The sequence below is a fragment of the Serinus canaria genome, chromosome 2 (genome assembly GCF_022539315.1).
Source record: "Serinus canaria isolate serCan28SL12 chromosome 2, serCan2020, whole genome shotgun sequence".
Lineage (NCBI taxonomy): Eukaryota > Metazoa > Chordata > Aves > Passeriformes > Fringillidae > Serinus > Serinus canaria.
The window spans coordinates 20686012-20708987 of NC_066315.1; the positions used below are offsets into that span (position 1 = coordinate 20686012).

Below are 22976 nucleotides of genomic sequence, written 5' to 3' on the forward strand. Positions count from 1 at the left end.
ATATAATACAAAGCTACCCCTGTGCAATGGGAACACGCACGCTGGAGAGCATGCCACAGCTTTCTGCAAAGTATTTTGTCTCTTGTTTCAGCATAGAAATCTTAGCCCCCACAAATATTTGCTTGATGTAACACTGGCTTATAGTGCTTTGTCAGATCTTGGAAGAGCCTCAAACAGAGGAGGTTCTCCTGTAGTGCTCCTCATGCTTCAGCATTAGCACAGAGTCTGCTGAGGTGTCACTGCTGTGTGATGCTTCTTTTAAGCTTTAATTTTGTTTCCAAGGATGTTTCTAGCTTGTCTGCAACAGATATTTGTCAAGGAAACAACAAAGCAATCTGCCTTTATTTGTTTCTTATTGTGCTCAGAGAGGTACAGGTGTTGACTAAATTAAGGTTTAAGGTCTGCTGTTCTCACAAGTGTTGTCATTGTGTTTATACAGTCACAATTCCCAGGGTTCTTCCCTGGTGTACTGCTTGCCCTCCTTGGTACTTGCTGAATCAATGCTTCATGGAATGAACTAAGACCTCTTCATAAGTCATTGAAACCTTAACATCACTGCTTTTGCATCACACACTCAGGATTATTACATAGTCCCTTCCCAAGTCCATTGTACTATCTTTAGTGTCCCTTACTGGTTACTTCTGAGTGCTACACAAATGCTATATCCATCCCCAGGCAGAACATGACATCTCTTTTCTGCAACTGTGAGGACATTGCTGCTAAGATTTCTGGGGCTCAACTGCCCAGGTCACCCCACTAATGCTCTGGCATAGTTATATAGACCATTGTGAACTGCAGGGAAAGAAAAGGGTAATATCTGACTTCTGATAGCCTGCAGAAACAATACCAGGTGATTGGAAGAACTGGATTAGGTACCATGAAATGGAGCATAATGCAGTCTTCACCCCTTGTTCATATTCTTTATCTGCATGGTTTCCCTGTAACTCAGGAAAGCTGAAATATAAGGGAAAAGAGCAGGTATCCAGAAACACCTTCCTCAGTCAAAATCTGAAGGGGACATTGTATCAGTTGGTTGAAAGGCTGTGAAAGTCCCCAAGTCTATCAGACTTCTGTGTCACAACCAAAACAAAAGGGGCCTCATCACAACATGCCATGAGTCATGTGATGGAGCCACAGCAGTGCCAAGAAGCAGTGCATCCCAATTTGGCTGGAGTGCCTTGCAGTGTGACCTACTTCTGGAAGCACTTCTCTGAGAAACTTCAGAGAAGTTACTTCAGAGAAGAAACTTCAGATGGGTTGCAGATTAATCTTTGCCAGAGTAGACAGGAGACAGTGCCATTGTTCTCCTCCTTTGGAGATGGTCAGATTGCCTTCTGCATCCTTTGAAGTTGAACATGAAGCTCTGGATGTACTTTAGACATATAAAAGTCATCTGGTTCCCTGACCTGTTGCCTCTGTGCTTGCCCAAGCTGAGCTGCTGCACTGATGGGAAGGTGCTGTTCTGCTTGCTGTCTCTTACAATAATGAACATGCTGTCTTGCACTGCAGACTGCAGTTAAGCATTAAGCTGTTGTGGGTTTTTGAAGCCTAAGTTCATGTGGGTTGCTTGTCCTGGGTGCACTCTTTAGTTACCTGCAATTGGCTTATCAAACTGCAATTTCAGCTGAGCATGTGACACGGTGGAAGGGACAGCAGCAGCTTATTTTATATAAATTGCTTCAAGGTCCAGGTCAGCTGCACTAGAATACCCTGATTCCAATTCCAGAGAAATGCTTTTACAGAGCACTTTTCATTAGACAGCCTAAAAGCAATCCAAGAAGGGTGTGTACCTGCCATATGTCTCTGCAAGCTGCAGACATTGCAGCACATAACTTGAATCCAAATAAGAGTCTCACTGTCATTTTATTGAGAAGCTAGTGATCTGATAGGAGGTTTTCTATACATTTATATCTTTCAGCTGTATTTTAGAGCCTCACATTTTTTCTATGTGGAAATAAAGAGCCAGAGAAAAGGGAAACGTTATCCAATGGCTTAGAAGTTCCCAATTTCAGTTCCACCACATGTGTATGATGCTGTAACTAAGCTCTGCCCTTTAAATAACAATGCCATGCACATGGCAGCTTTCAAACCAGATCCTCCCAGTCAAATGCCTTCTTTCAACCCACTGCTTTGTTCTTCCCACCCCACCATCCCCAAATGCCACCTCTTGCCCACTACATCCCTAAAAGCTGAGGTGCTGCTTAGACAGCAGCTGCCCATTGTTGTGGTGTGGGGGTGAAAGTACCAGACATGGCATTTCTGCACATGGCATCATATGATGGTCATAACTGAAAAAGGAAGTTTAGGTGCTCTTTGACTGAAGTGGGGTTTCCATGCTCATGTTCTATTTAAGTATTATGTTAGACTTTTCTTTTTCTCTGGATTTGTGCTTATGAATGTAACAAAAGGCTGTAGATTCTTCCAAAGGGCCAGACAGTCATGAATATACACAAGTCTCAAATGATTCTTGAGTCTCTGCTGAACAGGAGATTTGCCTCTCTGCATGATTATTAGCAGGATTTTCATAATAAATAGAAAATAGTAAATAGTAAATAGATGTGTTTTGTAAGGAACAGAAAGTGGAGAATGGAAATGAAGGATCTTTAACAGTGATAGAAAAGCAAAATTTTGATTTTTCTTTCCACTTTTACTATTAGCTGCTCCTGTTCTCCAGAAACCTATGGGCATCACTGTGCCTTGAGGTTTGATGACTGCCAGGAAGGATCTGAGCACCTCTGTGAGCATGGTCTCTGTGTGGATGAAGAGAGAGATCAGCCCAACAGGGTAAGGAGCAATGTATAAACCTCAGCATACAGCACAGCATGAATAAGCAGCAAATTCTGCTGAGCATCACAAAACTGCGTAGCACGAACTGCTGCTGAAAACAAGAAAGGCCACTGTACAACATAACAGCCTCTCTGCTGTACCAGGGGTGGCAGAAAGAATCAGAAATGTCTTATGTCTCATTAGAGATACTTGTCACAGTATCAGGTCCACTACTACATCCGTAGGGAGTTGGGAATAATTTTTTTAAAGTCGAAGTCCTGTTTGAAACACAATATTCTTACTGTTCATTATTTTGGGAGTTCTAAGTTGCTAGAGTATTTCAGTGCTTAAATGACTGAGAAGGACAAACAACATAAGTTTATTTTTCCTGGGAAAAGTGGCACATTAGGGCCAGGAGCCTGGAAGCTGCCAGGGCTGCATGGTAACTGTGTGGCTGCTGCTCATCCGTGGTGCTCCTCAGTGTAAGCTGGATGTGGGATCTGACTCCAGGCCCAATCTTTCCAAGCATCTGCACTGGATGGATGCTAGCACACACTTGAGTGCTCTTCTGGAGCAAGCCAGCTCATTCCATTTGGGTGACAATCTGGGTACAGGGTGTTCACTCCAAAGGGACAGATGGACCATGCCAGCTTTGGCTCTTTCCACTCAGACCAGCCCTCCAAAACCACCCAGCCAAGCTTGTGCTCCTTAATATTCCTATATGTCCAGGCACCAATCCAGGAACAGCACATATTTTTTGTGCTTTGCTATAAAATAATTTCTTTGCTTAATTTTTAGAAGTTTCAAAACTCATCACATATTTTCTGCTCACTTTTTGTTGAGAAAGCTTTTCAAAAGGGTTCAGTGTTGGCTTAACAGTGTCTGCTCCTGTGACAATCAACAATAAAACTCCCATTAGCTTGAATTGGGCCAAAGCTAGATAAATGCTGAAATCTGGCCATTAGTAAAGTTTACTAGAGAGAAAACTGCTTTCCTAAAAGAAAACATGTATTTGCATTTTAATGTCAGTGCTGCAGATTGCACAGACTAATGAATAATTTGATTAAAAGAAAACAACCAAGATGATTTCAGGTTGCTTACACTGATCTCTTTGCTCTGGTTAAAAAGCAAGTTGATGACTTTTAATTATGGTTATGTACAGCTCATAATTGATCTTATTTTCTCTGGGAGCTTTGGGGTAAATTACAGATTTCTTTTATGAACATAATGAATGGGCCTGAGCTGCTTCCATAATCTGAAAAAGTAAATTCAGAAGAAGAAATGGGCTGAGAAAACTACTGAAGCAACTTAAAAAACAAAGTGTACAAGCCGTGTAATTCTCCGAAAGCTTTCTTGCTATAGTTTGAAAGTAATTTTATGAAATTAACTCCTCCTGCCTTTTTCTTGACTATTGCAAATGCCTTAAATATGCAATGTGATGTTTTCTGTGGCAGCCCAAGTACCACTGTGTCTGTGATGCTGGCTGGATGTCCCCTTCTGGCAGCCCTGCCTGCAGTGCTGATATAGATGAGTGCAGCCTCCCTAATCCTCCGTGTTCACAGGATCCACTTGTGCAGTGCTACAACACTCCAGGCTCCTACAGATGTGGTCCCTGCCCCACAGGTATCTCGTCCTTCCTTGCTCTCAGGCTGGATGGGGTGGCAGAGGTACTTCTGCCTGTGTATCATAAGCACAGACACAGGATGCAGATGAGCATACCTCCATTAAATTCTTTGTTCTCTGTCCTAGGGAGTAAATGCAGGTTGTGTTTTATATAGGTAACACAGACAGTGGAGTCTAATGCATAATTTATCATCTGAGCATCTAAATAGGTCTGAGCATCTAAATAGGTCTCATGTCCATAGGTACCTTCGTGTCCATCGTGTCCTGTCACCTTCACATAATACATCTACAGTACTTTCATATCTGTATGTTTCCTGCCCTAAGGCAATATAAAAATCTGATTGTTCCCTCAGACAATACTCTTCCTGAGCTGGGTGTCTATAGGAGAAGTTGTTAAAGTATTTACCTGAAGTTGCATTAAAGCTTTGCTGCAAAAGGTACGAACATACGCCTGACTAGAACTGCTCTCTCTTTAGGTAAAAGTGTGTTTGAATCTGAAATAGCCAGAATATGGTTAAAATAAAACATTCTTGCACTCTCTCACCACCCTGCTGTGTTTGAAACAGCAGATTTTCAGACCAGTATTAATTTTAATCAGTTATGAGAGAGACAGGTCTACTTTTGTGCTGATGAAGTGCAATTCAGTTGTACTCTATGAAAAGTCTTGGTCAAAGAAGAAACAAAAAGGTCAGGCATTTTCTTTCTGATATCTTTTCTATGTTGCTTTTTAGGCTGGCAAGGAAATGGCTACACTTGCCAAGACATTGATGAATGTGCAAGTAATAATGGAGGCTGCTCAACTGCACCTATGGTCCAATGCATCAACACAGTTGGGTCATTCCGCTGTGGGCTCTGTCCACCAGGTAAAATGGGTTTCTTGCTGATAATACTATGGAAGGCCTTAAAAGATGAAGATTCAACACATACAAGCCTTTTATGTTTTAGTGTAGATTTCAGAAGCTGAAAATTGGTTTAAAAGAAATGTCACGTACACAATACTGCAATACAGAATGCAGAGACCAAGTATATTCAAATTGCTCCAGCTATTAATGAACATTGTATAGAGGATGCCTCTAAAGAGGGTCCTCTGAAATGGGTTTATCTTGTACTGGGTAGCTGTTTTCAGTGTTATAGCCTTGATTTGGTGAAGTACTTCCTTGACAAGATCATTAATGAGAAGCAAGAATTGCATAATTATGGTAGTAATTTCATTGTCTGTATTAATTGAAGGAGTATCCTGTGTGCCATAAATCACAGACTGTACTGTCTGCAGTAAAAAAAGCCTTGATAATTGTCACGCTCTGAATGCTGTCTGAGGAGGCAGTGTTTCCACTGCAGTACAGCTCAAGCAGTGGAAGCTGCAACTTAGGTCTTTATAATTAATGCTTTATGATTTAAAATGCTTTCTGGAATGTAGGGGATCAATACTAGAAATATAGCAGGAAAAAGTCTTTCTGACTGACTTTTTGATTGCTATTTAGGTTAGGAAGCCTCCCAGTTACTGAGTGCTGACGGGATATCACCATGCTGGAAGTGTGGTCTCAGACAAGTTTTGGTGATGTCAGCTCTGGCCAGAAGGAGTTGTGCTGCAGGGCTTTTGTCCTCCTGAACATCCTGAGAACATCTGGGTGTTGTGTTTGAGATCCAAGGGCTGCTCTGGTGTGCAGGAGGAAAAAGTCTGGATGTGGTTAGGGCTGACTGGGTGCAGATGTGTAGGGAGGGCAACACATGGTGGCTGAGAGACATGGGCTTCTATGGCTTCTATAACTGTATTTGACATACACTAATATATCTTTTAATATATCTTTTTTTTTATCTGCAACTATGGAAGGATTTATTTACAGTCAGAATCCATCCCTGCAATGAAGGAGCCAAAATAAATATGCCAAGTTTTACTTCAGCAGCTATCTCAATTCTTTCTTTTTAACTGCAGAAGACTATGATTTTACACCATGAATTAGTGTTTTGCTCACCAGTTGATTGTTTTACTGTCAATTCTCAAAGAAAATGGTTTGTTACAGACTAACTGAGATTTACCTCTGAACAGGTTATGAGGGAGATGGACAAACCTGTACCCAGGTTGATATCTGCTCAATAAATAATGGAGGATGCCATCCTTTGGCTACATGTACCTCAGCTCCAGGTATGATGCTTTCTTAAAGACTGTAAGGTAATATCACCATGAATCTCAAGGAGGACCTGGTTAGGATAAATCACCTTTATAAGAACATATCTAGATTGCAGCCCCTTTGCCACAGTCAGTTTTGCCTCATGCAAAGGATTTTACTGGCAGGTTAGCTAAAGTCAGCAGATTTTTTCACAAACACTGACAGAAGATGATTTAGGCTCCACCAAAAAGAAGACTTTATGCTAAAACTGTGGAGATGTTCACCATTTCTCTTTGATTCAGTGTTGCCAACATATTTTATGAAAAATCCTTTACTTAGGATTTTTCCTTTCCTGGGAGCTGAGAAGCCTCAGAACAAACTAAACAATTCTTATCTGCTGCTGTGGAATGCCACGGGAAAATCTGTGATTGGCCCCGTCAGACTGTTTCCAATTAAGAGCCTATCACAATTCACCTGTTCGGCCCGTCTCGGGCTGAGAAGACTTCAGTTTACACATTCTTTTCTATTCTTAGCTTAGCCTTGTAGTGAAACCTTTCTCTTTACTCTTTTAGTATAGTTTCTATATCTTATATATCCTATAGTAATAAATCAAAGCCTTCTGATGCATGGAGTCAACGCTGTCGTCTCTTCTCTCATCCTAAGACCTCAGAAAACCCGCTGTAATAATTCAGTTTTCCAATTATACAGCTTCTTTTAATATTCTCTTTCTCATAAATACCCTTTGACTACCCCACCACTTCCCATGAAGATGACCTTGGACTCTCAGGCACCCATAGCAAAAAACAACACTGGGGCTCTTTCTGTGCTGAAACTGGGCACTGACCAGGAAAAGTGTGAAAAGATCAAGTTAGAATTATATTAAGATTCTCCTTCAAAAGGTCAAGGACATTTACAGACATTGGTATTGCCATTGTAACAGAATTATGTTCTATGTCTTGTTTCATCTCCCAAGGGCCCATGGCATTTTGTTCCTGCACGTCTGGGTTCACTGGAAGTGGATATGGGCCGAACGGGTGCTCTGCTCTCAGTGGTATCTGCCAGCTGCAAAACCCTTGTGCCAATGGGCAGTGCTTGGTAAGTGCTGGGCTCCTGCTGGGCTCCTGACACGTAGTGACAGCACTGTGTGGTTGTAACCAGCCAGGGAGCCTTGCTGGGACTGGGGGCTGAGGGCAGACATGCTACTGGGAATGAGCCAAAGTCAGTGGGGACTGAAGGTCTAAGGATATACCTGAGGAAAGCAAAGTGGGTTTCAGGACCCACAAGGCATTGCTTTGTGTGTGAAGCCAAGGTAGCAACCTTGGCACTAATGGCCTGAGAAATTGTGATGGTAGCCCATGCTAGCCAATGGAATGCTCGTGCTGATGGGAGAGAGCTGTTCTTGGTGGCACAAGAAAGTAATTTACCACCCTGGATCATGGAGGAATTAGCCATGATAAAGGAACCAGTACCTCTGCTGCCCTTCAGACTGTTAATATCCAGCAGAGTTAGGTATGAGTTCCTAGTCTGATCTTGTGAGAGCACACCTGGAATCTCAGGCTGTTTATAGGAATGTGGAAGGGTTTTAGGGAATGGTTGCATGTGGTACCAGTCTTTGGACCAAACGATGGTGGTATGATTCATCTCTGCACAGTGAACATTTAGTTTATCCTCATGGACCCCATGGAGGCTTTTTTGGCTTCCTGAGTGAGGTGTGCTGTGCCCTGGAAAGCCCATGCTGCAGACCTGGGGATTTTGTTGTAGAGGATATTTACAATGGTGATTTTGCTGAAATATTCACAAATGCTAATTCTTTTACTCCAGTAGAGTTTTTTTCCCATTTATCCCCATTAAGCTGCAGATGTCCTCATTTTGGTTATCCCTGGAGGCACAAGGAAAATGAGACATAAGATATGGATTTGGCAGTGTTAGGTTAACAGTTGGACTTGATGATCTTAAGGGTTTTTTCCAAACTAAATGTTTCTATGGTTCTGTGGTGTATTACCTCTTGCTTTTTCAATTTTCTGTGTGAAATGTGACAGCCCTCTCACACTCCACTCTTTACCAGCATTCCTTGCTCTCTATTCTGTAGGTATCTACTGAACACTGTCTTCACTCATATTTAAAGATATTTATAGGGCCTATTTTGCCCAGAGCTTATCTACTTTTTCTGACTATTTAGTTCATTTTAGTCAATCTAGTAAAAGGTATCACATCTTCCCCTAAATATATTCTAACATACAACAGTGGGCAATCATAGCTACAAACTAGTACCTGAAGATAATAATACAGATATTTAAGTAATGTGACTACAGAAGCATCTAATAAAATAGAGAAACAGCAGAACTATATTTGGCCAGTATCATGACTGAGGAAATAAAATTTCAATTAAGGCAATGCAGATCAGGAGACACCTTCTAAAATAACGTTCAGAGCCCTTAATACACATCAAAAACCTCTTCCATCATACTCAAAATCTCTTTGGGACACAGAAGACATGAATAGATAACAGAAAAGCAAATAGAGAATGCAATACACTGATTGTATGCCATTAAAGATGGGATTGTAGCTGGTACCTGGGACCATGTTCTGTTTTACCTTTAAAGATTGTGCCTATAAAACAAGAGATAAAAGGTCAGAGAACATATGAAATTAAAACAGTTACAGATATGGAAAGACTTGATTTTATGGAGAAGTAGTACAGGTTGTGCAATGAAAATAGAAAAGAAACATACAGAATAAGGAATAAAGCTGAAAAGGTGATGAAATTTTTCCCCTTTAACAATCCTCAGGATGAAAATGAAAGTAAACAGCCCACATAACTGCAGCAAAGACTTCCTGGAGAAAGGTCTTGAGTGGAATGACTTACTCATAAACCAATTGTCTTGCCTTGCTATTTATAAGGTTTAGGTAAAGTGATTGACTTGATTCTAGCATGATCAAAAGTTTTCTGAATGGCTAAAAGGGTACAGATTTTGATCTTTAAGAAAGTGATTTGAAAGAGCCCTGCTAAGAAATAACTTAATAGAAAAACCCAGAGAGATACGGAATCTAATTAGGCTTTATGTTTATTTTGGTATTCACCAGTGACCATCAAGGTTTTATTTCTTTACTCCAATATTTCCTCATAAAATGAGCGTAAATATCACTCTTTCTGCCGACACCATTGTTTCTTTAGGTATTCATGCTCATAGTTTATTTGATTTCTTTATATCTGTAGGCAACGATCTCTGGCTATTTCTGCCTGTGCCACGCAGGCTGGACAGGCCCTAACTGTACAGAGAACATTGATGAATGTATCAGCAACCCGTGTCAGAATGGGGGCACCTGCACGGATGGGGTCAATGGCTACTCCTGCGAGTGCACCAGCGCCTGGACAGGACCGCAGTGCCAGACTGCCCAGCAAGGTACAGCCAGAACCTCTCCCCCTCCTTCCCCCTGGGAAATGGGACAGCAGGCTTCAGCAAGTAGGTGCTTGCTGCATGGCATTAATGTGTGAATAAGAACTGAGTTATGATGTGAAAAACAGCCCTGTGTTTGGTGGATTGGAGGTCCCAACCCAAATTCCCTCCGAGTCAGAGTTTTCCATGAGCTTTGTTTACAGCTGCGTTGTTCAGCAGTAGGAACGCAACAATGAAGTTGATCTGCAGGCCCACTGGCCTTGGCTAGATGCCAGATATCCTAAAATCAGATCTCTGTTCCCGAGAAAGTTGTCTGGAAAGCTGGTTGGGAAAGAGGATCCAGTATAAGGAGAACAAAAGAATATATTGATATTTCTCTTTTGCGCACATTATTTCATCTGTTATGAAGCTGAAAGGTCCTGACATTCTTAGTCAAGAGGAAAAGCCAGAAAAGGTTTTCAAACAGAAATATAATGAAATAAAAGTTAGGCATGGAAATGGGGGAATCTCAGTTTTATACTGGCTGCAAGGTTTTCCCTTTTCCTCCTAATATATTTTCTTCTGTTTGTTTGAGAACTTTTTTTGCCATTAATTTTAATTAAACAAGGTCAGGATAGCATTCCAGTGAGTCCAGTGTCTGTGTGACAACAGTGGCTCATTTTTACTGTATATTGCTAAGAAGAAAGCAAATTACATTTTAATGTAATACAGTTTGTAAGACTCCCACTAATCCCCTGTGAAATCCACTCTCTTTTAGAACTACTTTAGGCTTTTTTTTTTATTTTCCTGAAGTATCTAACTAGTAATGTTTTATTATGATTAATTATTAATATTTTATTATAAAGTCCACAGGGGGAAAAATTTATTTTTAGCCATTCATAATAAAGGGATAGAAACCCAGATTTTTATTCAGTAAGAAATCACACTGTACTACCTCTTCTTTTAGTTTTTAATCAAGGAAAAAAATAATGTATTTTCTTTCATGATCATTTTTAATCAGGTTGAAAAAAGGTGAGGTTTTTTAGACAGACATTTCAAATAAAATTATATTCTTTTTACCACTTCTTGAAACGAAACAGTTTGGTGAGAATTGGCTATTTCTTTAGAATCAGTTCAATGTTGAACTACAGGTGCTTAGTGCATACTGTAGCTATATGTCTATTGCATTTTGGCTGCTTTACAGACATATTTTTCTGTAGCTCTTTGGGGTTCTCAGTTCCCATGCATTGAATGGTTCAGTGAGAGAAGAGACCATGGTGTATCATGAGAGGGATTATCAGGCCCAGAAATCTAAGGAAAAAGAATAAATGGAACAATAAAACCTCCTGAGGATAACTTTTATGATGTACCACTTCTGAAAGACAATTTTATATCATGTAAACTTCAAAATGCAAAATGCTATTTCATTGAAGGGGACAAATCTAGAGATTCAGTCTGGAGGGAATTCTTTTTTGGGGAGTTTGTGCTTTTCTGAGATGTCATTCCACTTGAGAGGAAGTCCTAAAAATCCTGTTATAAAAGTATGTTTCAACATTGTTTAAAAAAAAAAAAAAGCCAGGTTTTGTTTTAGTCTGTAGAGTTATAGCACAAAATCTGTTTAATTTTCTCTCTTTTTGCAGTTTGTGGAGGATACCTCTCAGACTCAAAGGGGACTTTCAGTTACCCTAACAATCCAAACAGCGAGTGGTACAGCAGTGGGGTCAGCTGTGCTTGGGTTATTCAAACTACTCCCAACAAGGTAAAGTAGAGTTCAGGTTAGAGAAACCCTCAGTCTGTAGGACCCCTCAGCTTATCAGAGCAAACATGACTATCTTCATGCTACATGTGTTCCTATGCTGTGATCTAGTCCCCTCAGAATAAATAGTTTTTCAAAATAATAAACTTTGGATCCTTACAAGCCCACAGGCTCCTTAGCCTAAGGACTTGCTTGGGTTAGATTTTCCAAGCTTTTCCTAAGCAGCTGAGAGTTATAGTTTATTAACATCCTCCAGGTACAATGTTCTACATTGATTTGAATGTGATCTGTGAATGGATGCCTGAGAAAAGCTCTGCTCTGCTGGGCTCCACAGGTGATTCCTGAGCTGAGTGAGTTGGTCAGTCATGGTGCTGACAGCACCAAGGCTGTGGCTTTGATCCCCACATGGGCCAACTCCTCACTTATGAGTTTGACTCGATGATCCTTCTGGGTCCCTTCCAGCTCAGACTATTCTGTGATTCTGTGACCCCAAAACAATTTCATGTTTCTGATATCTGAGTACAGAAATGTAGAATGCTTAATTCATATTGTCAATACCTTTGTGTAATAACAGCATCTGATTTTTTTTTAAGGATTGATTTTTAACTGTTGCACAAAAATGTATATTCTGATTCTCATCTGCAACTAACAATTTCACTTGTATTATAAATAACAACTACAAAATATGCTACTCCATAATTTAACATTAAATTTCCTACTTGGGATCTAAATATTTGATGTATTTTTGACATTCTGTGGAATGAATTAAGTCATTTTATAAGCCAGTGTTTAACAGTGGTTTATACAGCATTATATATCTATATATGTGACATGTGCTCATCCCAAAGCTGGGGAGCCACTACTGTCTTCAGTAGAGCAAATTACAGCCCACCAGTGAAAGATCTGAAAAAACTTAAAGCTGTGCATGTCACTAAGTATCCAGAATGGGCTTTAGAGACACTGATTTTATTTGTGCAAAACAAGATCATTGAACCTTTTAACTCTCATTACGACACTTTCAACCATAGCAAGAATGAAAAATACTAATTATCTAATGAAAAAAACTGCCTAGGGAAACCTGGAATAAGGTATTTTATGTTGCATTTCAAGCTTTCCACATGGCTTGAAATTTGCACATATAGATATTTTGCACATTTAACAAATACAGGCAAATTATCTTAATTATTAGTTTATAGAAATAATGCTCTTTCCAGAAAACTTCACTGACTAAATTTCTATCTGTCTATCTTCTCTCTTACCTTTTGACCCTTAAGATTCTTTGATATTCTTTTCTGCCCTGGAACATTTCAGGAAATGACATAAAAGCTCATAGATTCTCACAGTTGCATGAACACACATATCTGCTCTATAAGTTTCTGCATAGGTAGTGTCTCAGCAAGGGAGAAAAGAGACATTTTGTTTTCTCTCTTCTATTAGATTCTGCATGTTACTTTCCCATTCTTCCAACTGGAGACAAGTAATCAGTGTAACTCTGAATTCCTTCAAATCCATGATGGTCCTTCAGCATCAATGCACATTCTTGGAAAATACTGTGGCTTCCCAGGTCCTACAGAGCTTCTCAGTTCCCACAACTCTCTGTATTTTTGGTTATACTCAAACCACACCATTACTGGAGGTTTTACTGTTCATTGGGAATCTCAGGATCCTGGTGAGTTGATCAATTGCAAATTACTTATTTCCTTTGATTAGGAAACATTAGGAACAGAAGGAAAGGATTTTTCAAGTGAGTGGGGCTGAAATATATATCACTTGAAGATACTTTCAAACTCTCATTCTAGGCCTCTGCATGGATAGCTTTCTGCTCTTTTTTAAGGCTGCTTTACACCTCCTGTGAGGAATCCCCCAAAGAGCATCTCTTTCTGGGGATAACATTCATTTAGTCAGTTCTCTTTTGTCACAGAAATATCTGGTACTTTGAGCAAGCAAGTAATGGTTTATTTTGCCATTGACAATTTACAACAACTTAAATGTTCCAAACATGACAGATTATAGGGAACTGGATTTTAAAGAATGTGGGAGGTTTTTGGTGTGATTTGTTGTACATTTCTGCCTGAATTCTTGATAATGGTAATTGGGTGGTTGTTCCAGATGGTCTGGCAGTGCATTCCCAGAGATAAATTTCAAATCATCTCACATAACATTAAGGTCACTTCAGTGTTCTGTTCATTATCTAGAAACAAAATAGTGCATTGGGTTGTGTCTTGAATGAACCATAGAGTAAAAAATGCCATTTCCTTATTCCTAGAAACATTTCTTGAAATGCTTTTAATATGATTTTTGGTGGGTTTTTTTCTTTCAATTGTCATTATTAGATGGATAATTACTAATTGACAAATACTGAATTAATACTTTGAGTACTGAAAACTGAAAGCAGATATTTTGGAGGAAAAAATTAGCACTAACAAAAAAAAAGCAAAGAGCAGTATAGATGAGATTAAGCTAACTATTCTCTTTTTTTTTTCTTTTTAATGGAACTAGTCTTGTGATAGGATAAAAAATGGAGACTATTTACAAAGTACAGAAATTCAGATTAATTTTGTAAATCCAATCCAAACACAGTGCTTCTGATTATTCTTCTTAAGGCATGTTCATCATGACTTAAGATAACATGACATACATCATGACAAACATCAAGAATCTTTTTTTTACTGTGCAAATCAGGAAATATTTGGAATTCTCCTTTTAAAATTGCAGAATTAACTGTGAAATTTAAAGCAAGAAGAAACTTGCTGGTTTGTTTGGTTTGGTCTTTGTTTTTTAATTTATTCTGATCCCAAAGTGGTAGGTAGTTTTGACACTACAGGACAGTTCAACTTCTGACCTGACATGTGGTGACAAATACTCTGCTGTTCTGTGTCTCTTTCTCTTAGAATGTGGTGGTGAGCTGACAGGTACTTACGGCTCGATAAGCTCTCCAGGATATCCTGGTAACTATCCTGTAAACAGAAATTGTTTCTGGACCATCTCAACCACTCCTGGCCTCCTCATCACATTTGCTTTTGGCACACTGAGCCTGGAACACCATGACAACTGCAATTATGACTATTTAGAGGTAAAGTGTGATTGTGAATTATGTCAACATTTTGTGGATATGTTATTGCAAAACAAGATATTTCAAAACTTTTTTATGTACAGAAGGGGACTGTTTAAAAATTTAATCCTGGGTTAAAATGTTTTTTTTTTTATTTACATATTCCTGCCATCCATGCACAAATCAGAGACAATAGAACAGAAGAGGGATGAGAACCTGTTTCACTGATGTCAGTGGAAGTCCTGTGACAAAAAGGATGGGATTCAGGCCAAATACTTGATGGGTAGCTTTCACTTTCGTGCAAAGTTCAGTCTCCAAACTCCTTGTCAAATGTCAACCCACAGAGAATTCATGAGCCTATGGGAAACTATACAGGAAAGGGATCTAAGAGTAATAGATTCATATCCTAGCTCACACAGCCACCCACAACTTGATGTATGAGCTTAGGGCTTTTTGTCGAGTGTGACCTAATGGTTACAGAATTCAGCAATACCTTTTCATGGAAATGAGAAGTTTGGAATAGCATGTTGTGTGCAATGCGGAGCAGGATTTCAAGAAAGCAGTTCAACAGTAGACCTCCTGATTTCTTTTCCTTTCACAAAACCCTTGATAACTCCTGGCAGCAGCATCACAGCTATGCTGGTGGATCTGTTTCTTGGTTCCTCTGTGTTTGGAGGAAATTTCCTATGATCTTTCCCTCCACCAGCATCCATAATACCTCTGGGGCCTCAGAGATAACTTAAGGAGTGTTGGTACTGTTCACAACTGGCACACATATGATAATCCTGGCACACATATGATAATCCAAATGTTGATCTGTCATTCTGTCTAGATTCGAGATGGTCTCCTTCCAGAAGACCCTGTCCTTGGTAAATACTGTAGCACTGGATCTCCACCCCCACTCCAAACCACTGGTCCATATGCACTTATTCACTTTCACTCTGATGACTCAGTCACTGATAAAGGCTTCCATATTGTGTATACAACATCTCCTGGTAAGTAAAATACTTAGGATTAAAGGCCGGTCTGTGACATTCTCGAGGTAGAGATAACACATGAATAGATGTAATTAACACTTGCTCTTTAATAATACAGCAATGCTTTTTGATTTGCAGACATTGTACAGAGGCTGCCTCAAAAGGAGTTACTGTACTTATGAATGTCTCTCTTAATTTTTTTTTCCCCCTAATATAGCAGATCCAAGTTGTGGAGGAAATTTCACAGAGAGTGAAGGGGTCATCACATCTCCTTTCTGGCCTAACCCTTATATCAACAACCGGCAATGTGTTTACATTATCCGACAGCCAGAGGATGAAAAAATATTCCTCAACTTCACCCATATGGAGCTGGAGAGTCATAGTGATTGTTCAGCAAATTATATAGAGGTGATTCTCTTAATCAGTTGATATGAAGGTTTGATTGCATGTGTGTACAAGAGCATGTATAACTTCTGTCCCAAGGGCCACTGCATAAACAGGTGTTAATCAAACAACTAAGATTATGAATTCACAGGGTCCAAAAGTCACAGGGGCTGAAAGAGCAGGATGGTGCATTTGGATGAAGCAAAGATAAGAGAATGAGCAAATCTGTCTAACTGAACATTAATTCTTAATAGTCTGTACATTATTAAGTTGAACACTTGGTAAATGAATGTCAACTCCAAGAAAAAAAAAACTTAATGCCACAGCTGCTGTGCAACATTTTCTGGAGTCAAAGTGTTACATGGAAGATTTTGAGCTGACACTAAAAGGAAACACACCATATAAATATTTATACACACATTCCCAGGGAAGGGGTTGAATTACCATTTGTGGAGGTATTTAAAAGATGTGTAGAAGTGGCACTTAGGGACATGATTTAGTGATGGGCTTGGCCAAGTTCAGTTTGCAGTTGGACCCTAAGATTTAGAGGTCCTTTTCAACCTTAATGATTCTATATATATATATATGTAAAGGAGGTTTATTGTTGGCATAACTGAAATCTTACAAGTCTAATTCAAGAATTGCTCTTAGTCTAAATCTAACTGTCAAAGACAACAAAATGGTACAGTTGGAATGTTTTTATATGGAAAATGTAATAATAATGCAATACTAATGTCAGTACTTAGTGTGATCCACTTGAGGTGACTTTTTTCTTTTCCTCCTAGCTCTCTCTTCATTGGTTTGCAATGTTGTGTTACACACAAATTTACAGCTGTAGGGTGCCTTTTAAGTGCACGAGATACCACGTTTTCATTTTCTTTGTTATCCCTAAGCCCAGTTGTGTCCAGCTGCTGGTCTGCACCCCTGGAGCTGGCTGTGGCTGAGGTCTGGGGCAGGATGGGGCAGCGCCTGTCCCAGCGCCCTGGCCGGGGAGCAGGGCAGCTCTGGGCCACGGGCACCTGCTGGGCTGGCAGGGACAGGATGGGGCAGAGGCAGGCCAGGGTGTGAGCCCCACGGGGGAACTTGGCTCAGCAGAGCCCCTGGCCAGGCAGGGCAGCGCTGTGGGGGCACAGAGACTGACCGGGCTGCGGGTTTGCTGGGGCAGGGGCTGGCAGTCCTGTGGGGCTGGCATGGCTCCTGGGCAGCAGCAGGGCCCTGGTGGAGGCAAGGCTGGCCCCAGGGAGTCCTGGTGGTGCTCTCAGAGCCTGACAAGCTCTCAATGTCGATGGTCTTTGCCCCTTCTCCTGTCACGGCATCCCTGCTGTCTGCGTCGTGCCCCGACTCGCCATGTCTCAAGGCCTCTGCTGTCGGACCCAGCCTGTGTTTCTCTGTGCAAGCACCTCAGCCACTGGGATGGCTGCTGGTCACTGCTGCCTCTATAGAACTGTGTCTGTGCTGTGCAGAGCTACACAGAAGGAAAACAAGCTGGGCACAGTCTGAGGCTGGTTTGCGAAGGTGCCGTGGAGCTGCAGCAGGTGGGAGCCATGGCTGCAGCCCCGGAGCAGGGTCCAGCACTGCCAGCCATGCAGCTCAGGGGCAGCACAGGTTGGGTCTTGTATTTAATCTCTTCTTGACCAGTGAGGAACAGGCCCCCGTGAGCTCTGTGCTGTTGGTCTATTTTTAAAAGATGTTATTGTGTTGTCATCGTTCCCTTCTCTCCTCCTGTAATTCAAAGACCTAGGTTGGAATGAAGCGTAATTAGTTTCTGAAATGAGAGGGGAAGTGTGTTTAATGAAAACAGACAGCTCTTGTTTGTTTGGCCTGCTACTCCTCTTGCCTAATTGCTGGCAAAACAGCAGCTAAATTCGCAACAGCCACAGAAACAAAACCATTTCTGTTGAACACCATCGGTCTGTATTAGTTCAGCAAGGCATTTACCTCACTGTTTGCTGATCAGTCACAAGCCCTTCAGTTTCCATGTGCTCCTGCCCTCCTCTTCTTCCTGCCCTCTCGCTCTGTGGCTCAGCCCACAGCAGAGAAATCAGACTGACGTTTTCTGGCTGGGACAGTCAGTAAAACCAAAGTACTGTGCTCTGTTATTAAGACCTGATTTTTTCACATGTGGTTTTGTAAAATACTCTCCCACTGGTTCATCTAGGGAGATAACTTTTGGGTGTTTAAGTTACTTTAAAAGTCACTCTCCAACAACTCTTTTGTCACTTTGGAAAGGTGCAGATATTCCATCCCCTGGCTAAATTGGGAAATCTGTAGACTTTGCACAGGGACCAGACACAGCTCACAGCACTTGCTCAGGGAGGGATGTTTAGTTTCTTACTAAGGAATCCATCTGCAATAAGAAAATAGAGGCAATAAAACTTATTTGAGAAAGGCAGTGACATGATGATGCAGAGGTAAGATGCTAGCCAAGGCAGTCTCTTTGACATGCTGTCCTTCTACCTGGCAAGAGGAGACATTACTCACATAGATGGTTTAGAGAACCTGTTATTTTTATCACTACTCACTAGACTATATAAACAAAAAATGTAAGGAGAATCAGCTCAAGAAAACCATGTGACCTCCTGTGAATTACCATGCTGGAAGTTTTCACTGCTTTCCAAAGATTTCCTACATATTTTGGCACAGATTCTGATGTCAGCTGCTCTGCCGTGAATCCAGACTAATTCTGTCACCTTAAACTCAAATTCCAGGGAAATTGGAAATATCTGTTAGTCAGAAAGCTATCTCACCAGCTTGAGAAGGCAAAGCTGGGCAAGCATGGCAGCCACTGCCTATTCACCAGGGCACTCACGAGGGTTCCTTTTACCTTCTCTCCCAGCCCATGGATGAATACAGCTGAGGCAGAAAGAATTGGTGATTGGAGGGGACCTGAAAGCTGGATGTCCCTGGTTTGCCAGTGAACTCACTGGAATGATTTTTTGGCTTTGACAGCATGTAGATGTATTTAAAAGCAGTTCCATCTACATGAACTACCAGGACTTTTATAGCAGAAAAAAAGGCGTTTTGTTTTTGGGAGAATCTTTGGGACAAAAATGGCATTTTTTTTGCTTGGGCAGAGAGCAGAGGACCCATTTTTTGGACCTCTGGTAGTTGTTACCCACTTGAAATGAGATGGGCACCTCAGAGATATGCCAGGGCTCTGCCTGGATCCCTGCATGTAGCTACTCTTACTCATGGAATATGGATTCAGGGTTTGATGTCTTGAGGTACAAATAAGTCTTTCCCATCAACTCCCCTTGATAATCAGGATTTATAATCAACTTTAATGAAAATATGTAACATACATTTCTCCTTTGATTAACAAATTGATTGAGGTCAGTAGAAAGGCAGGGCAGAAGGTAAAAGCTGGATTCCCTGATGTAGCCTCATTGCTATTATCATGCATTGAACCCTTCAGCTAAAAGAGTGAAAAGATGTCAGTGTGCCTCTTTACTGCTTTAGGGACTTGGAATTGCATCTCCTGTTAGTGAGCTGTCTGCCTGCATCAATGTATGGATGCAGATGCTTGTTCTGGAGAAGTGCCTTACAAAAATCACTATAAACTTAATGACCAGAGCAAGAAAATAAAATATACCATTTTCTTTCCCCAGCAGATTTTAATGCTGGCAAAAATTTCACAGCTATCACTGGTGAGCACCCTATCTGCCTCTTTCATCCTAAAGGTATCATTTTTGGAAACATAGGCCCAAATAGTGATAAAACTGTGGTTCATGGAGAAGATCATTTAATCCTAATGTCCTGTGACAGCAGCATGTGTTTGTGTCTTCTGTGCTCATCATCTGATTGTTCCTTTGAGCTCCCATAAGTCCTGTACTTGCGCCAGTTACAGTGATGGCTCTGTGCCTCTCTCATAAATATGTAGAACAGCTACTCCTTTTGTTATGTGGCAGCTCTTGGGAGGTTACAGTTTTATCTGGATGTCAGATCCCAGCACTTTTATGATCTAACACTTTCCTCTTTTCGATGACTAGGTTCGAGATGGTGACAGTGAGATGTCTCCTCTCATTAGAAGAATCTGTCATAATACACTCATGTCTGCAATCACTTCTACCAGCAATGCTCTCTGGATCAAATTCAAGTCTGATGCTTCTGTGCAGAGAACTAGCTTCAGGGCTATTTATCAAGTTGGTAAGTGGAACTGGTCACTTGCACAGTGAACTTACCTGTAATTTGGACACTTTCAGTCATTTCCATGATATAGTATTCATATAATAGGTTAAACACAAACTTCAAAAGAAAGGAAAGAACAGAACAGAGTCAATTTATTTATTTAAAAAGATGTCTGCAGTAGGTTTGCTGTAGGCACTCCTAGCATGCTTGGAAACAGGCCCTTTGTTGCTCCTGACCTTGAGATTACCTCAGATAGTTAGAGCATGGTGCTAAACCAGCAAGGTTGTGGGTCTGATCTTCATATAGGCCATTCATTTAAGAGTTGGACTGGATAATCCTTGTAGGTCCCTTCCAACACAGAATATTCTGTGATATGATATTAATGAGTCTGTGATATGGTACTAATGATTTATCACTTGATGCTGATATACCAAAGATGTTATAGCTTTAATTCTGCCTAAAGTTTTTATCATTTTGCCTGTCTTTAAGTTCTTAACCACCAACAAGCCTGTGTCTGTGAAACAAATGAGTCAAACCCACTAGTTTTCATGGGCACAATTTGGCCTTTTGTACAAGCATGTTTATGCTATAAATATGGTAATTTTTTTTTTTTTAAATATGTTCACTTGTGGGATCTGTAGTAGCTGCTGTAATAAGATAGTTTAGGGTTGGTTTTCTTCTAATTTCACAGTGTTACTTGATGCATATCATACATCATCATTACGATACCTTCCCTGAAATCATTCATCACAAGTACTGATTCTTGGTGTCTCTTGGCAGCCTGTGGAGGTTTCCTGTCTGGAGCAGGCACAATCCATTCACCTTATTACCCCAGGATGTCCCCTCACCCAAAGACCTGTGAGTGGATTATCTCCCAGCCAGCTACCCAAGCAGTGATTCTTAACTTCACTGACTTTGACATTCGAAATACAACCACTTGTGATTCGGACTACATCGAGGTAAGGAGCCATGCACGTGCACTAGGAATAGTAGATACCTACCTGCAAGTTCCTTCTAATGCTCATCTCCACCTCAGTGGAAGTTCTTGACAGGTGAGCACTCCTTCCAGCAGTCACAAAAGCTTTTCCAGGTTCATAATGGGATCCCAAAGCTTTTCTTGGTTTTCCAAAGATGTTATGACTGTTTTGATAATCAAAGACAAGCATCAGGTTTCTTTAAACAGATAGGCCTGGTTTGGAAGGTTTTTGTGCCATTCACTGCTGAGGGTGTAAGACCTCATCTTTTCTCTTCTGCTGTGACAGTCATAAGGTTTTATTTTATGTGCCTGTAGCAGAAACCACATGAAGAAAAGGTAGGGTTGACTTCCTAAGGATTTCTTCTATATAGTCCTTATGAATCACTTTATGGTTAATACTTGACTGTAATAAAAAAATTCAATAGGATATTTAGAATACGCTGTTCTTCAGGTCAGAGATGGCAACAATGGAGACTCTCCTCTTTTGGAGAAATACTGTGGTACAGCTGTACCCTCTAGAGTGCAATCCACACGGAACAATCTCTACATCAAATTCAGAGCGTCCTCACTTACCAACCTTGGCTTCAGAGCTCAGTACTGGCCATTAGACACAGGTAAGGATTGTTTTGTTGTTCTCTGTGTAGACTGTTGAGAGTTGCCAAATTTTCCCACAAACTGAAAACAACTGTCAATTAAGTTTTGTGTGATGGGAGATAAATTCTGAATCAGTTACCATATAGTATTCATAAAGAAAGAAATACTATGAAATTTCAGAAAGAAAAGCAACCAATTTTATAAGTGTCTAACTGGTCTTTTATAAACATATCCTTTAACCTGATATTTTTAATCTCTGCAGTATGTGGAGAGACTCTCACTGGACCATCAGGAACCATTACAAGTCCTGGTTATCCAGATGTGTACCCACATGGGATTAACTGTACCTGGACCATCAACGTTCAACCCGGCTACTTTATCCGCCTGACATTCACTTCATTTAACTTGGCATTTGATTATAGCTGCAGAAAGGATTATCTTGAAATATATGACAACAGCACTGTGCAAAATTTGGGAAGGTAAATATGTCCATTAGCCTTGAGACCTGTGTTACTGTGGAGTGAGCACTGCTCTGAAGGTCATGACATTCAATTTGCTGCCTTAAATTTGTGTATAGGTTATTTTCTTTTCATCACAGAAACAATAGCAGCAATTTCTCTGCTAGGGTAGCAAAGGCAACTTGCCACTTGACCATGGAATAAGAAGCACATTTAATAAATAATATGTTGGGAGAAACAAAGTTGTGTCTAAAGGATAGCTCTTTTAAGGACAGGTTTCAATAGCTAGCTTTGTCCCGCTCCATTAACATATTGATTCATGGAAAATAAATTGAAAAGCATTTATATATCTTTGCCCAGAAAAGACAGGATTTTAAAGACTTGCAGAAGAGAAAGAAAATTAGTTAAAAGGCTGTACATTTGGATATCTGGAAAAACTAGACCACAACCTGCATTTTATGTGATTTAGTTTTCATTTGCTTCTGATACATGATTTTATCTTAGGGAAGAATATTTTCTTTTATTTCACTTCTCCAATTGGTGTATACACAAGGTTTTCTTGCTGCCCTAGAATTCAAGAACATTTGAATTACTTGGGAACAGTATCCAGCTGCAGCTATAGACTGTAAAAGAGTTGGCTGACATGGCAGTATCTGGAAAATAAGGAGTAAATGACTCTCATAATGAAGAACATTGTGCAATCTTAGTGTTTGGCCAGCCACTCTGACTCCTACAAAAGAACAGAGTATTTTGTAGGTACAGCACAGTATAAATTCA

General features: G+C 40.4%; 1 protein-coding gene across 1 annotated transcript in view; it reads left to right on the forward strand.

Moving 5' to 3' along the window:
- Positions 1 to 22976, forward strand: part of CUBN (cubilin) — a 143290-nt gene that overhangs the window by 4765 nt on the left and 115549 nt on the right. Inside the window, exons 7-21 of the mRNA XM_050971446.1 lie at positions 2658 to 2784; positions 4221 to 4389; positions 5121 to 5252; positions 6437 to 6532; positions 7471 to 7592; positions 9715 to 9901; positions 11515 to 11633; positions 13068 to 13299; positions 14522 to 14703; positions 15515 to 15677; positions 15877 to 16067; positions 20033 to 20189; positions 20952 to 21130; positions 21599 to 21761; positions 22004 to 22220. Coding sequence (XP_050827403.1) covers positions 2658 to 2784; positions 4221 to 4389; positions 5121 to 5252; positions 6437 to 6532; positions 7471 to 7592; positions 9715 to 9901; positions 11515 to 11633; positions 13068 to 13299; positions 14522 to 14703; positions 15515 to 15677; positions 15877 to 16067; positions 20033 to 20189; positions 20952 to 21130; positions 21599 to 21761; positions 22004 to 22220 — 2436 coding nt within the window. The remainder of the gene's footprint in view (positions 1 to 2657; positions 2785 to 4220; positions 4390 to 5120; positions 5253 to 6436; positions 6533 to 7470; positions 7593 to 9714; positions 9902 to 11514; positions 11634 to 13067; positions 13300 to 14521; positions 14704 to 15514; positions 15678 to 15876; positions 16068 to 20032; positions 20190 to 20951; positions 21131 to 21598; positions 21762 to 22003; positions 22221 to 22976) is intronic.